Source organism: Spodoptera frugiperda, chromosome 29 (assembly GCF_023101765.2).
Source record: "Spodoptera frugiperda isolate SF20-4 chromosome 29, AGI-APGP_CSIRO_Sfru_2.0, whole genome shotgun sequence".
Classification (NCBI taxonomy): Eukaryota; Metazoa; Arthropoda; class Insecta; order Lepidoptera; family Noctuidae; genus Spodoptera; species Spodoptera frugiperda.
In genome coordinates this window covers 3,537,531-3,555,445 of record NC_064240.1, presented here as the reverse complement: position 1 = coordinate 3,555,445, position 17,915 = coordinate 3,537,531, and the positions used below count along the sequence as shown (strand labels likewise).

Sequence of the window (17,915 nt, the reverse complement as noted above, 5' to 3'; positions counted from 1 at the left end):
CTAGACCATATTTTTGTAGTTTATACGCTAAGCTAGCAGATGTAAACACAACTATCAACTTCGAATTTATGCAATACCTGGCCTTATTCCACCAAATACAAGTTTAACTAATTCATTCCATTTAGTTATGTATTTGTTCTTACAGTTGCTTAATTCTGGTGTTCGAATGATTTAAAACCACATCTACGCCTTCATCATCATTTAGAGATAATAGAAGGTTGCTATCACATACGATTGCTGACTTATAATTACATGTACGATGCAGCAATTTTGTAGCGTATACAAAAAATAATAGCATGCTTCAACAGCAATGACTGCCGGTTTCGAGAGCCTACTTATTTAAAAGTGCGACTAAAGAACAGGTGAACGAGGCACGTGCCTCAAGCCAGGTGGAGAGGCAATTTTTTTTAATGTCTGTATAATTACGTCTATGCAGATAAATAAGCCTCATGCTGCCTCGTAGCAGAACTCTTTATCGAAATTAAGAACCGATCGCTTTTATACCTACTTGAAATATCATTCCGTATCAAAAGCTTATTCCAAGTCAGGAAACAGGTTTATTCGATTAATATTTAAATTGAGCTACCGTTTCTGGGATATGGAAGAATTGAATTGCTGTCGTCTGCCGGTATGTACACAACTCGACAACTACTGGTGCCCGTTAACTAAATATGTTCATAGGCGATTCTGTCATTGCACAGGTCCTCCCTATTTATGAACCGTTATATTTCCTTCGTGTATGATTATTTAATCCAACTAAGCATGAAATATTGCATGCTCGATTTACCCACTTATAACGAGTAAGAGACTACTTACTTCGATAATTTATTGTCACTGCGCACTGCGCTAAAAATTCTTTCCTACCTCTAGGTATCTGGTACGTCCTATAATTGATTGGCTCCTGAACGATTTTTAAACACAAATGTCTTACTTCAAGCCTTCTTTCAAAGGTTATTCATAATTTTGCATCATGATGTTGCAAAACTTCATTCATTATGGAACTTTTGCAAGTCAAGCACTTATAATTTGAAGGACAGTCTTTGTCATATAACATATTCATGTCCTTAATATTTTTATTTGATTTCTTTTGTGTAAATACGGGCCCGAGGGCACGTCGTGATCATCTCAAGAGCTGTTCGTGTGACAAGTATGTCTCCGGCGGTGATCGTGATTGCTTTCATCGAGATATGGGCCACATCACGACTGGTTAATCTCAACCAATCTCCCATTGAACGTAGATTCTTGTAAACAATAGGCCGCGGGAACTATGGTTTGTGAAACTGTGACAAACATATGCGAATATGAATGTCTAACGTTTGTGTGTTAGTGTAGGGTAACGAGCCCTTGTTTACTGGGTTTGAGCTATAACTTTCGATTGACGATTTGTTCCTCTACACTGTTCTAATAATGACTTTATGATAAAGAAGAATATTGTTCTGATCCATAATAAATTGGTAAAATAAAACATTGTTCGTATAAAGGAGGGCACAATATGATTTCGTAAATCATGTTTGGCTGATAGGAGATATATTATAATCGCCAATAATAGCTCGTGACATCATTATACTGGAGCTTTAGTTACAATATCATTAACATAACATGTGTTGAGGCATGTTGTTCATATTTTGTCAACTATAGGAAACTAAATGATATGGAATTACATTGATGTTTATTTTTATTTGTTTTGTAGATATTGACTACTTTTAAGTGCGTAATTTTGTTTGTCGATCCCGTAGCTAGTTATCACCGTACTTACTACATTAAATGGTTACTTAACCCAGTACCTACTTAGCAATTATTTTCGGAACAAAATCGTTACTAAGGAATAGTTTAAGTTACCATTAAATGCCTCTGAGTGCGGCAGTTAGACATTTTGTGAGCTACTATTTGAGGCAATATTAGTATTATGTCCCAGAACCCAGAATACATGTCTATGGTTGAAAGGATAAAATTGAACTAAGCGACTTTTTTACAATATTAATTTATATACGGTACATATTCGGAATCACCGATTTTTTCTCCATCAAAGGATGTATGATAAATCAATATCGAGAAAAATATCTCTTAGAGCCTTTCAACGGTCGATGTGTTCTTGTTCCAATGAAGCTTACGTTACCTACACTTTATAGTTTCTGAATGTTGTCGGTAGGTATTCTGTTGACGTTGTTGTATGTTCCATTAGTCAGAAGTCAGGATTTCAATTCAAATCTCTTTACAGGGCTACACATTGACGAATGACAATCATTAATATCTAATGGCCCACGATTTGGACGTGCCATAGGTATTTTACTCATAAAGTACAGAGTACTTTCATCGTCACGCCACTTTGATACGCTGCTCTGATATTTTATTATTCAATTCTATTTAAAACGACATTATTCTGTGATCGTTGGTGGTCTCGTGGCAGTTTTTATTAATGTCCTAAGTCCATGGTTCTTGTGACATATCTGATTGAAAGTTGTCTACTAGACTGCACAGTTGGCGCGGTAGCTGGACAACTGGCTGCCGTGCAACGTGTAGCGGGTTAGATATCCGCACGGAGCAACTCTTTGTGTGATCTGCAAATTGTTGTTCCGGGTCTGGGTGTCATGTGCTTGTGAATTTGTATGTTTATAAACTACTAGAGGCAGACTACTGGATGGTCAAACATAACTCCTGTCATGTTATGGCACGCCAATAACATAAACTATCATAACATTTAACATGAGGTAGGCATATGTCTGTCGAAGCGACACCGACGTTAATACTTGTGTCTAAAAACCATGATGTTTTTAGTTTGGTGATAATCAATTATTGGCGGCGTTGTTTATCGACCTGCCATTTTTATTAGCTAGGGAGCCGATGTGTTGATCGTATAAACCTATACGGGGAACAGTCTCGTAAAAATAATAATAGTGAGTTATAATATTATGCGAGACGCGGCGTTTGACTCGTGCCATCTCGCGGGTCGGCGACTCGTCGCACGCGCAGCCTCCGCTCTTCCTCTTTTTGTGTAACGTGTAATCAAGTTCGTGACGTGGGCATGTGTGCGTTCGTTTTAATGGTGTGCCGTGCAGCGCACGTGTGCTTGCCTGTAAGAATTCTTTGACTGTGCATCAACTTCAACGAGTAAACTTTGAACGAATTCCTTTTGTGTTTCTTACGTTGCGCATCGAATAATTAACTACCTATCTGATTTTATGGTATTACTAGACACTCTAAAAATAGACGCTTTCATCATCACAGGTTCTTAGAGTTTTTGATGTTTTTAATGTAGTCACTGCGTATTTGCTTATCTATAATTAGGTATTTTGTGTAAATACGAATTTTAGAATTCGTAGACTACCATTTTATTTAAATAGAAGTGGGTAGCTACTAAAATTTTATGTCCTAAGCTTACTGACATAAAAACAGTACAATAAGTCAATAAAATCTGCCTACTGCGAAGAACTTGATTCTGAATGGCATTTAACCTCTTGTGCCCTCGAGGTTTAGGTTAGAGGTAGGCGCTCCACATATAAAACTAGTATCTAGCTGTGTCACGACTTCAGAAACACTTACAGTACACACGTGTAGAGTGGAAGTGACTAGCAAAAGACAAAAAATGTGCCACATATTCTTTTTATATTATTTTCTTTTGGCTCGAGGCTTCATGCCGACCGCAATGGCAAGATAATTATCTTAGAGGAATGTAGCCAACTCTCGTTTTGATTGAAATATTCTCTTGTAATATTTAACACCAATAGATAGATAGATAGATAGATAGATGTCTGAACCTACCCGGGATAAGTACCTATGGAAATAAAATAATGGGGAGGATGACGGGGTATGAGAATTAAAAAAAATATTTAGTCCGTCAGTTAGGTAATGAAAAAATATTAGACACATATTTTTTTATTTTGTCATATAAGATAACAATACTTGGATAAAATGAATCAAAGTTTAGGAATGGGAGCAAATACCTACGTCATTTCTACTTCTAAGAAAATAAAAAATACATATGTGTCTAATATTTTAAAATAATCTACAATGGACATTAAAATAAAAATAAGAAATATTGCCTGTCCCTAATTATTTTATTAATTCTTGTAAGCGAGAAATTGAATGTAGTGTGCTTATTTTCTTACCTTTATCATGAGACATGATAAAAATATGGGTAACTATCTAAGTAACGGTTTCAAACATCGTTCAGTTTTATTGCTAGTGAAGAATACGTACCTACGTAATGTATTAGTATTCAGTAAAGCATTGATCAAACATGAGCCATAACATTTTTACGAGGACACAAAGTTACGTGCGCCTAGAGTCTACTTACAACATTTATAGGTGCTCGAGTCAAAGGGAATGCTTTTAAGGTTATCATTCAAAATTATTTATTACTAATGGAACACTTGAGAGAATCCCTCGCTTTCTTTAGTTTTTGTATCAAGTTGTTCGTTTTTGTTCCCATGGTAATATCATAATGTGCAAACACTTGAGCGTTTTCTCATTTTTTTCAGCAACGTGACCGTCTTTGATGTCGAATCACACGCTAAGTTAACCGCTCGAGATTTGTTATCGAGATTAGAATTGAGAATATTTTCTCAGAATTAAGTATTTCATGTCACCTCGAAGTTTAATAGGTACAACCTCTTGAGTGAAGTGTGATTTGAAATGCGATTTCCTTTTAAGGTATAAAAATAAGACATTCTTTATCCAGACCATTTTTTTTCCTAATCTCTAAATTGAGGTATGGGATCATTGTGAAATTGGTAAAATCCAAAATTACAGTAAACAAACACTTAGAGTAACCGTCAATTATTTATCAATTTCTTATGATGGACCCAGTCGTCTGGTAAAAGGAGCGTGACTGGGCAATAAGCAACAATTTCTTGATTGCTGCCCAAACGAACATGTTATTAAGCTTTTAAAGAACGTTTAGTGACAAAAGGCATCATATGTGAAGACATTTGATGTCTTATTTTTATTGCTACTATTACAATTGAAAACTTAATCACAGACATACTTATTAGACATACAGAACTTCTGGACCAAGTACGATATTTCATGTTTGAAAACTATCAAATAACAATACTATTTTGACACTTTTTAGATCTAAATTAAATTATTTACTACCTCTTGGAACAGTAAAAAACATTAAAAAGTAGTGGCCAGACATTCTGACATTAGTTTTTCTGGACCACATTATGTTTTGGATGAACATGATTCACATTATAATCCAATGACTTCTCCCGCCTTGAGAGAGGCGAGAGGGACTGTAGACTCTTACTGACTAAAAACCACTCCGTTTCATTTTTCTAGCGGGTTTCCGGAGCCCCGGTAACCCGCTAGACAGTCCGCAGCTCCGGGAGAAATGTGGATGCTAGTGAAATGCCCTACAGAAAGATTAAAAGTGAATCTTGTGCGTGTCTAACGCAGGAATGCGGGCTGCGGTCGTCAGTCGGATCATTTCGGTGATTACAATCGTTATTACTTATTACACTGGACTTTTTCTAACGTCTTCGGTGTAAAAAGTGATTTATTTCTTCATAGTACTTAATCTCTACTGGCTCTTGTTCTTAAGGGAAATGTTTTATGTCGGCCATGAAAATGTAAGTAGCTGGTGGCCACAGTAGCATCAAAGAGTATAATGATGTGGGTATTAGGTAAAAGTGAGAGATACGATTACATAGGGCAAAGAGCAAAGATTTAACTGGTGGAATAAAAGGTTTGATTACTCAAAACTCATTCTTAAGGTTAATTAAGCGAGCTGCAAACTACCTAGCTGGTTTACCGGGGCTCCAGCTGGAAAAACATGAGTAGTAACGTGGTGGTTTTTAGTCAGTAAGAGTCTGATACTCCCTCTCGCGTTGCTCAAGGCGGGAGAAGATATTGGATGATTGTCCCCCTTAAAAAAAGGTTAATTAAGCAGTTTAAGACTTAGGACGTTTTGAGGCCGTGTATGGCAATGAAACGAAGTTGGTTGGAGCTTGGAGCATAACACTTGAGATTAATTATTTTGGGTGCACGGATTATGCACGGTGGGCCGGTGGGACGATGTGCACGCTGTTATGAGGTTTTTAACCCTTTTACTTTTTAATTTAATTGCTGGTTACGTTTAATTGGGCACTGGCACTTGGAAGATTAAACTGCATCCATTTTGAGGTTTTAATCAGTTTTTCTAGTGGCTGTTATTAATTGGTCCGATACTTGTATTTTTTGTTTAAAGCTTTGGAATTGGCGTCTACATAAGTAACTCAACTAAATACCTAATTAGTCAATTATTAATTATGGCTAGAGAAAATATACTAAACGAATTCTATGTTGATTATCGGTTTCTTGTCTGCTTGACGAGGTAACTCGACTAGTTTCAAGCTGCACTAGGGACTTATATTCAATGTCGTATGCACTTCTGTCATTTAGGTAATATGTCTCCCGAGACGTACCTGTACCTTATACAAAAATTGTACAAAACGTTTATTTTCTCTGTTCTGAATTGGAATTGTTTTACATCATACAAATATTTACGTTGCACTATATCTTTAATCACGGATTCACGATCTCGATTACAAGTAACAGAATCTGTAAATAAAACCCGAGGCGGGAACGGGTCTTGCGCAAGCAGCAAATGATATCCAGGAATTAACCCGGATTTTTGTTAAATTATCGATATATCGGAAGTGCGGCTGCAAGTTGCTGACGAAAATAGCTCAATACCCTTAGTACGAATTTCCTTTACGTTTAAAGTAATCGAAACAAGAGTGCGTTCGGCGCTCTCATTGGCTGGCGTGAATAAACGAACCAATCAGAGCGCGCTCTCGTTTCGATTATTTTAAACGTGAAACAAACTTGTACTAAGTGTACTGTATGCTTGCTTAGTATTTAGAAACAACATGTTAACTGCACACGTACTGCTGTACGTGTATTTGCATCTCAAAATATATTGGCGCCTTTAACGGAACCAACACCATTACGTATATTGGAATACAGACAGGGATAGAATGCATCTATGGTAATGAAGATTTGTGTTGACAGTTGCAACGTGCTGTCACTGTCAAGTTGATTGTGTCTCTCGCTGTTGTCGCAGTTTGTTGAATTTAGTTAGTTGGCTGGGTGCATGATATATGTACATTGTACCTACATGTAGTGTGGGTAGGTAGCTATTAAGACCTTACCTATGGTTGTAGGTAACATTAACTAAAACTTCACAAAGTGTGGGAGAGCCATGCTTCGACACGAATGGGCCAGCTCGACTGGAGTGATACTACGGCCTCACAGAAAACCGACGCGAAACAACGCTTGCGTTGTGTTTCGTTGTGTGAGCGAGGATACCGGATGTTCAATACCCGCTTTCCCAATCTTCCCAATCACCAACAACCCTTAAATTCCTAACCGCAAAAAGGCTAGTAACACACTTGTAATTGTAACGCTTCTGGTGTTTCGAGTGTCCATGGGCGGAGGTGATTGGTTACCGCCGTGATCCGACTGCACGTTTACCGTCTTTATACCATAAAAAAACAGTTTTATATGTCAAAATATATATAGTTTATTAGATAGTAGGTGAAAATAGTATGGACCTACCTGCCTACATAAAGTTCGTAAATCATGCAGTTTGAAATAAACCGTTTTATTGCACAGCGGTTCGCGGAAGCCCGCACATGTGCCTCATGCGTATGCGACGCGCCGCGGGGCGCCGGTACACGACTTGCAACACTAATTTGGACAAATCAACAGCAAAATCTTGATATACATACATTCCATTCTTTTATAAATCCAAATAAACAAAATAATACACGCAATGCCACTGTTTAATAAGATTTGTTTTTTTTAAATCATTATCTACTTACTGTTTTTTATTTGCAATGTGGGAAGTGTTTTATGAATTTTAATGAACACAGTATTGCATTAGGAATGCGGATAACTTCTGTAATGAATATAATATTATGGTTCCAGTACACTCTGTTAAAGCTAAATGCTGCTTTTCTGTGAAGAATCTTGTGTTCGCGCCGTCTTCCGTACATCCAATATGCATAAGTATTTATAAAATTTAACTGTGACCTTGCTCTTGTAAAAAATTCTTTGTCTTAATATTCAGAGCAGATATTTGTATGTAGTTACCAAACCACTACACACGCATAACTTAAATTCCCGACTAGTTATAAGTGGTGTAACAATGGTGACGTCACTACGAAGTTAAAAAACGTTGGTGCGTTGCTAAAGTGATTTCTGTTTTGACTAGAACAAATTTTTAACGGTCTGTCACGATTTCACGAACAATCAATCGGCAATTAGCAAGCGTTGCAAGTTGCAACCGTTTGCCTACACCCAACAAAGGTTGTCAGGGAATGAAACAAGCTCATTGTTGTCGCTACCATTAACAATGCTCGTGACTTGTAGTGAAAGGAATCAGCTAATGAATCATTGTGTAATTAAATATGAAAACTCGTCTTATTAACCCCAATGTAACAATTATATGAATGAGAAATCAGAACACGATAGTTGACTCCGCCCATCAATTGTCTTGTCTAGGCTGTGTGAACGTTTCGTCAAATTATTGTGCATACTGTCTGTTTTTGGTTCTTTATTCCTCTGTGCTCTCGACATCAGTCTTGTTACCTACCTACACTTCATTATAATTAAAACTACACATCGAAAATTGTAGAATTTTACACAAAGAATCTAATACAAAGCCTGTTACTTAGGTAAGATAGGTACCTAGTTTCTAAAGGATTGATACCGATACAGAGTAAAATTTGCAATACCTACCAACATCAATCTGATATTTTGATCCCTGAATCCAAATTCCAGCTTACTTAAACTTTCATATGGTAGATACTTACATCGAACCAAAACATTTATTTAAATCCAAAGTAAATCTGACAGTTTTCCATAAATCAGCCTTGTTAACCAAATCCATTTTATCTTTTCAGATACCGAAATGTGGACAGTGGATAAATGACTGTAGTGTACTCTTCAAAATGGCGGATTTGTGATAAGTAATGGCGCCAACGATGGTGACTCCTGCGCACGAACGTTATGCGCGCGACGCCGAACTCCGACCTCAGCATTCGAGAGATGGATCTCGAGATTCCGGGATTTTTCACACCACTAAAGGATTGTGGAATGCTCCGGGACAGAACAACTGCTTCTTGAACAGTGCTGTGCAGGTGAGTCTACTAATTATGTAAACTTTTGACACCAGAGACTCACAATCATATAATATTTTTGATGTGCTATATACCGTCTGTGAGTGTGTGTGTAAGCGAGTACAATATTTTAATTTGACATCTAAGTATAGACAACTTTAGCGGTCAATAATCATTATCATATCAGCAACTGCCAGATAGGCCGTTAGAAACGTCCCGCATCTAATCAGTCCATGAATCTATAGGTTAAGGGTGCTTTTCCACCAGAGATGTGCTAAGCTGCGCTATGTTAGCGCTCTATTCAAATATTCCGCCTTTGTAATGTACATTGCAGTTTATTAAGCAATTAGCTTTCTTATAAAATGATTAACATATTCGTGATCCAATACGTACACGTACATATAAAAACAGCAAATAAAGCCCTGAAGAGAATGAATTTCTAATGATTTCTTACGTGACTTTCATTTTAATTGTTTGTCTGTGTGACATCAACGCTTTTGATTAAGTATCTCATTATTAATTTTATTATAACTTTCGTGAGACATACTAAATTAATTATTATGTTATCGGCTTACTCACGTAACTGTTTGTGATATAGGCTCATATTCATGAGTAGCATTCAAAGTCAAAGTGAAAGCATTTATTTCAATAAATCCTAATTTAGGCACTTTGAAACGTCAAATTGAATTTTCCATCAGAAAAACGAGCAAGAATCATCGTTACTCTTTATAAAAAAAAATGATTTTTACAATATCTCTGATACATTATTTCGCAACACACGACGTATCTATCTCATTATAGCTACTTAATAGAACAATAATATGAGCAGTAGTTAATGGATGATGCCTTTACTAAATATCTATATATTAATACGTGATGCAAAAACTTTGGACCACTTTTTACGAAAATTGCGCGGACGTAGGAGCATAAAATTTGGTACACTTATAGTTTATGTGTAGGAGAAGTGCAGGACGATAATATTTTTAAAAAATAATGCTTATAAAGTACATTAAATCAATAAATAAAACATTACACACACATGCATAGTATCTGATCGTATTTGACAAAACGTCAAAATCGACTGATATTGCGATGACATTCTCACGTCTTATATGAATAGAGTTCTATAAAAGAGTTTGTTTGAGTTTGAGTTAAATAAAAATTATCCTTGAACGTATGTTAATTGGTATTGTAAATTAAATCGTATATGGTCGAATTTCGACCACTAGGCGACCACTAGTTATATTAGTTCCATGTATTTAAACCTACATGACCTTCACTTGTTTAATATGCCTGGGCAAAATTCCTCGAAGGTTGAAGGTGAACTGGTACTTAAATGGCAGTATGCGAAGTTCAACATCTCTGTTTGATTGTTTGACTGTCGTGGGTGGTGTTGATGTACTTAAAGTCAAATAGCTATTTCATGTGAACTCAGAGGTTGTATTTTTATTAAACGATTTTGCAAAACGATGACGTCATTCTTATGTCTGGTACCAAATAGCTGACTACTGACTAGCAAGGCTCGGATACCGGTTAAATTTTCAAACCGTTATTATGTACTTGTACGCAAAACCTTTACATTGGGTTTCGTTCGCGAAACCGGTTTTTTTAAACCGGTATTTGGAACAGTATTTTCATAAAGGTTTTTCGGATTAACCGGTTTAGAGCAATAAAAACCGGTTAATACGACGCACATCAAAGAAACGCCGCGCGCTGTTCAGCTTATTTCAATAATAATATTTCAACGCGTGTACCGACATGCCCCTCGTCGAATAAACCGGTTAATTTAGGTTAAAATAAAGTTCTTTAATGTTCACGTTCTTAAGAAAAGTTCGGAGGAAAACCGATATAAACCGGTATTAACCGGTATTTTTTAAACCGGTTCCGAGCCTTGCTGACTAGTGACAACTAGGTGTATTGACACCAGTCAGTCCAAATCATATCTATAATAAGACTGCCTCGTTGGTCGAGTGGTCGCAAGTGCGATTGCCGGACAAGGGGTCTCGGTTGTGATTCCCGGGTCGGGCAATGTATTACTAGGCTATTCTCGGTTTTTCGAAAATTTCTCAGTTGTAGCGCGGAGTCTGAAATTATGCCCAGTGTATAGGCTCTCTCCCTATTGCATGGGACTTATAACACAAATGGTGAAATGTGGGTGTACATTGTATAGCGGCATTACATTCCGTAATGTACATATCTGCCTATCCTTTCGGGGATAAAAGGCGTAACGTTGACATTGCATTTAATACTAATAAAGTTTAACATTTCAGTATCAGAACTTTCATCCCTAAAACTATGTAGAGAAAGTTCAAATTTAATCAATACCTATTCGTGATCAGTATTAGAAACAACGGGAGAAACCATTAACACTCCCATTTAAACTAAATGTGTACGGTACCTTAATCACCTTTCGTTTGTGGACTTAAAAGATTTCAACCGTAAGATGACGTAAATAATATTGGTTTATAAATTGGGAGATAAACGAGAGACATTAGTGGGCCTGTCATTGTCACGCCTACGGGTATTATTCAAATTTCATCGAGTAAGCTGGGGGCCTATAATCCTCAATCTGAAATATTTAACAACGCATTATTCCTTATCACGTTCAGATATTAGGAGCGGAGCTTGGAAATCTTAAGATTATTTATATCGGTGGGTGTTCTAATGACGTAATAGTGCTTTAAAGATTTTTTTTTTATATTTTCTTTAGATTTTTGTTGGAATTGAGTTCTGGAAAATCTGCATTTGTATTGTTTAGACTTTTACTTATTTCGCTTGCTTTTTGGAGAAAGTGTGAACTAAAGTACTTACCCACGTAACTATGTTTTGTTTATGAAATGAAATGACTAGAAATACATTGTTTTTGTGTTCTGTAGGTAGGTTCGTTGTTTTTAGTAGTTTATTTCCACAAGACGGTACGGATTTACTTCGAAGATAAACATGGAAGGCGAATGCCTTAAAAAGTGCCGATTTGGAAGCAAACACCATAGCTTGTCCAAGCGTTATCCTATAAATCAAAAGGAATGAAAATTCTTATCGTTTATTATGTACGACTAACAAGATTTATGTAGATTCACGATACGAAAAGTTTCAAATAATCATATTGCCGTTTCGTTCCACATAATATACTGCTTCTCGAACATTTTATGGTCAAAGGTAAACATACTCAAATTATAGGCAGACAATATGGTTTGGTGACACACGTTATAAGTAACGGCGCCTTGTGCTCATTTACACCGGTTCTCTTCATCAGGTACACGTCAGAAATATATCTTAACCGATTAGATTTAAAGTTGAATTTCGCTTGTTATTTTCTGATGATGATGGTACTGTTGGCTATTTCTATTAGGGGACGTTTGTTGACGTGACTGCTTTACTAATAATTTAGGAACCTGTTCAAAGCCTCTTGTGTAGTAGCGTAAATGTTTCGATGGAGGTGGCAGGCTCTAAAAAGATTGAATTACACCTTGACTTAATTTGAACAGGGGTTAATTTCGTTACCTGGAGATAATTTGGGTTATTTCAAACTTTACTTTGGCTTTTTAGGGAATTTTTCGACCTAAGTAACTTTCTGTCCGTTCTAAGTCATTTCACCATTAGGTACATGTTTCGAAAATAAATACAAAAGTCGTGAGAAGAGATGCTTTACATATCCTAAGAAAGCAGCTTTTTAAGGTATTGTTCTAACACTATTGCAGTATGGTAAATAATTATCATTTTCATCTTTCCACGTGTCATATCCATGAGAAGTGAAAGACGTCGATGAAGCTATAACTCTTCAACTCTTCATACAATAACCACTTATGTAGTGTTACATTTCCCACATCGGCATCGTCTCACAGACAGTCTGCCTCGACATTGTACGAAAATCTTACGTCGCACCTGTAATAGGTTTAGCGCTATCGTGGGAATAACATGTCTCTTTAATTAATAAAAAACATACACCCACTGTTGTCTGCCACCGATTAGCAACATCACACAAATGCTAAGCGGTGGTCTTCACCACGCTGCGAAATTCAACGTTAAACTGCAAAATGAAAGTATTAAGAAACCCGAGATTGACAGAAAACTTTCTTCTAAGATAACTCGAAATCGTTAGTTAAAATCAAGAAAACGATAAAACTGTTTCTTCGTTATTTTGAAAGTAGTTGTACCGTTTGTTTCAACATTATTTGTTATCTGGTTTACTTCAAGTTTTCTATTACACTTACACTAAAAACTAATCGTTAGTTGTATCCAAACTATTCCGGTTTTAACACACGCATGCCTAGCGTTCCACGGCTCGTACGCACTTGATAAATCTGATCTAATTTACATAGACGTAATTACAACACGGAAAAGATGCGAGAGCTTACAAAAAACTGACTACCATCAGCTCTGTGTGTAATGACGTGTGCCATGGGTGCCGCATCAAACTCCCATTAAAATGCCTCGCGTGAGGATTCCAGGAAAAGAGATAAATGATGTCATAGCTCCTAGCAATCCGTGTGTGATTATTTAGGACTGTGATTGTAATATGCAGTGATTAGACCAAGGAATTCTCGAGTTATTTGTGTCACAGTGACATTTATGAAGCCACGAAGGTTAACTAGACTTCTACGAGCCTTACTTGTCTATCCTTTTTTTCTATCCAGTTGTTATTGCCTTATGCTAACTTTACCGGCCCTCGAGACAGCCATTTTCTAACAATGCGGAAAGAAAAACTTTGTTTAAATGGAATGTTGGCACTTATAAGACCTTATTTGCGAATTGTGAGTAGCTATTGGCAATTTTATAGAACAGTGATGACTATGACTCTACGCAGATTTGCGAGCCTAGTATTTAGTTCCAATGAAACAATCGTAGAAATATTTTACTATATGGCATTCCAGTGAGTTTAAAAGCGTACCTAACTAAAGAAATGTACCATGAATAGTTGGCACGAGCCAGGAATGTGAGAAAAAGTGAAGTGTTGAAGGCGACACGGGATTTGCACGTCAAAGTGAGACGCGCCAAAGATTGCGTTGCCTGGTTTATGATGGATGACCAACTTGTTACATGAAAAATAAATTATGACTTGAGATGAACACGAGCAATTTGTTTTCAAGTGAACAACATTTATTATTAAGGTACATGACTTGCGCTTATGTATGTCCTTTATAAGTAAAAATTAAGTTAGAAGTTCTTTTTAACCGAATTAAAAAAGGAGATTCTCAGTTTGAACTGTATGTATGATTGTGTGCTATTATCTCGCATTTGGCTGTACCGATTTTGATGCGGATTTCAGCATGGTATTTTTCAGACTTAGGAGAAGCATTTAGGAATATTACCTGGCTTAAAAAAGGAGGTGGTAAAGAAAATTGAATGCCGTTTTTTAAAAGTCATTTTTGATTATTAATTGTAGGCGATTGTAGTAGATGTCTATTTCAAATTTTCCCGTTAACAAAACACAATCAGTGTTCGTATGTTGGCAAACGAATTAAAATACCGCTAGCTTGTGGCGCTGAGTAGACTGATATTAATGTGGAGAGTATTAATAAAATGAAACAAAGATCGTGTGAACTCGCCTCAAGAGGGGATACTCTTTACGGGGCTTCTAATAACCGTCACGTTCCCATAAAGCAAGAATTAATTGGAGCACGCGATAGCCCTATCAATCTCTCTGGGGAATACAATCAAAATTATTTCAATTCTCGTGTCTCATCGGCCGAGTGGTCGCATTTGTAACTGCCGGGCAAGGGGTCTCGGGTTCGATTCCAGTGTCAGGCAGAGTAAAACTGTTTTTTTTTTCGGTTTTTTAATTTCTCGGTGCTAGCACGGTGTCTGATTTTGTGCCCAGTATATGGGAATAGGTGAAAAGTATGTGTAAATATAAGCAAATTACGGCATTACGTGCCGTAATGTGCTTATATTTCAATTTCAATTCAATCTTTTAAGTAAATGAATTTCGAAACTAGTACAAGAAGGTCCAAAAGATTACTTCGATGTTTTTTTATAGTATAATCTAGTGATGGAGGTAATTTTCATTTTAATGAGCTGTCGTCGGCGGTATTTCCAAACCGATACATCCTTCAAACCTTCAAGAAAAGAGCGTATTCCTTTTTAAAAGTCCGGCAACGCACCTGTGACTGCTCTGGTGTTGTGGGTGTCCATGGGTGGCGCTAAACACTATCATTACCATCAGGTGACCAATCTGCTCTATTCCTTAGAATAAGGGACTTGTATTTGGTGATGTAATGTTGGACCAGTCTTTAAGTAAATGAGCTTCAATACGCCAACCAGTCATCTTTCTAAATTAAAAATAATAATATTATGAATTCGACCAATGGACTTCCGCACTGTAGTAATTAAGAGATGAGATTAACGTAACACCTGTGTATAGAGCGGAAACTGATACATTCTGCTATCTCGAGGAAGTTCCAACCTGTCAACATGTTTGGTAAATCTTAATTAAAATTATGCCCAGAAGCAAAATATTAATGTCTAAAGTAATATTAATTTATAATCTTTAGATATGTACTCGTAAATTAAAGTGCGGAAGCTCTTGAGTACGCTTGTCTCTGTCGTTTATTCAATGTATACTTTTTTAAACAATCACGCAAAGTTCTGTTCCTCGTGGGAATTGAACCTGTTACATGTTGTGCAGCATCCGTTTTCCCAACCATCAAACTTTGTATCTTATGAGTGATATTGCTAAGTATAGCAGTAGCAGTAGAAATGGGACATTAAAATTTGGTAGTTAATTCACTTTTTTTGGACCTGGCTGAGTTCCCAAGCTACACTAATCCAATGATAAGCAATGGACTTTAACACAAAAACAAAAAAAAAAAGATTCATTATACCTCTACACCTGTTCCTGGAAGCGTTGAGAAGATAAGATGTGTTAGTTTTACTCCATTCTTTACTCGCCTTATCTCTTCCGTAATGGATTGACCTAAAACGTACGGTGCGGTGTAGTACATACATACTGCTACATTGATACCACCACCATTTTATCATGGTCTCGCTTTGTTGGTTCTTTCCATACATTCGAACGGTCAGTTTATAATAGTTCTGTATAGCTTGACATTGCTATATTTATTTTATTTTTTTTTTAAATAAAACGTTTCCCCACATTAGGATTTTCTCCTGTGTCGTGGGTGCGTTTACAAACATACATGTTCACATACACATGACACCCAGACCCGAAACAACAATTTGTGGATCACACAAAGAATTGCTCCGTGCGGGAATCGAACCCGCTACACCTTGCGTGGCAGCCGGTTGCCCAGCTACCGCACCAATCGTGCAGTCAATATTACACACTACACATGGCTAGACGGCTACAAAAACCAGTTTATCATGGTCTTGCTTCATAGGCTCTTTCCGAACATTCGACGGTCAGTTTATACTGGTTTTGTATAACTTGATGTGTCACTGTATGTACTAGTGGTCTTAACTTGAAGTCAAAGTGAGTTTCAAAATATAGGTACCTATGCCAGGAAGATAAATGATAAAGATTAGTAGAAAGTGTGGTTAGGTACTTAACTACTTACATGTTTAGTTGTATTTGTAGATTTTAACAATAGCAGTAGTGGCTAATAGAAGTACAGTAGATTCTCGTAAAATAAAAGTGTATGGTCTATTTTGTGTATTTATAATTTTATACAGTTAAACATTCATTATAATAGTTCCTTTATTCTATAATTATTACGTTTTATTATAAATTTTACGACGTATAATCAGAAACTACTGCTAACAAATTTATTACAACGTAGCGAAGTAAATATAATATTTCTGAAGGAAACTGTATAAATAAGTAACATTTTATGTAAGAAGTTGTTATCAACGTGCCATTTCCTACGGTTTTACAATAACAATGGTTTTACACTATTGGCGGAAAAGTACTAGACTGGAATCGCATTGATTAGTTACGCAGTAAAGTCACTATTATATTATTTCCCTTATACCATTATTTTCACAAACTTCTGCAAATTTTCCTCATTGGTCGAATGGTCGCATTTCGGTCTGTCCTCTTTACTACCCCTACTCACTTTGCCAAATGCCTTTGGGCAGAGTATTACTGGGCTTTTTTCGGTTTTTCGAAAATGTCTCTGCACGGAGTCTGGAATTGAGCCCAGTTTATCGCAATAGGTTACCCCCTATTTATTACATGGGACTTATAAAACAAATGGTGAAAAATGGGTGTACGTTCTACAATGGAATTGAGTGCCGTAATGTGCGGGTGCACCACTGGATAAAAGGCGTGATGTTGCACTGTCCTAAAATTTGGCGAGCACATAGTCCGGTACCTACTGAAGTTTTCATAAATCTAAAACCCAAAATAATTCTTAGGATAGTCTCGGAACACATTGCTCAACACAATCTCTCGATTAATGGAATTAGTTTTAAAATATGTTGGGACAGAAGAATGACAGTTTCAAATTAGAAGCTGAGAGGTCTTAATTTTATTTTTTCTTGTTCATGTCGTAGAGACAAAGTTTGAGTGACGGGCGTCGTACGTCCTACTTCGAATTTTCGAAATGTTATGATGACCATGCAATTTATTCTTGTTGCTAATTGGTTTGTTTGACATGTCCATTATTATATATTACTTGGAATCTTTGGATGTTTTTGTATAATTACGAATCCAGACCACTTAAGAGTAGTATGTCTATGTCATTTGTTGTATCAGAGCTGCGGACAACGTAAAAGGGGACCGGGGCTTCGGCTCAAAGCAGGAGTAGGAACGGGGTGGTTTTTAGTCAATAGGCTGACACTCCCTCTCGCCTGGCTTAAGGCGGGAGAAGTAACTGGATGATTTTCCCCCCTCAAAAAAAGACAACTTAGAGT

At 36.8% G+C, this 17,915-nt stretch overlaps 1 protein-coding gene across 1 annotated transcript in view; it reads left to right on the top strand.

The window, feature by feature from the left end:
- The window catches only part of LOC118268685 (uncharacterized), a 79,716-nt gene that overhangs the window by 2,327 nt on the left and 59,474 nt on the right, over positions 1-17,915 (top strand). Inside the window, exon 2 of the mRNA XM_035583266.2 lies at positions 8,889-9,125. Coding sequence (XP_035439159.2) covers positions 8,958-9,125 — 168 coding nt within the window. The 5' untranslated portion in view covers positions 8,889-8,957. The remainder of the gene's footprint in view (positions 1-8,888; positions 9,126-17,915) is intronic.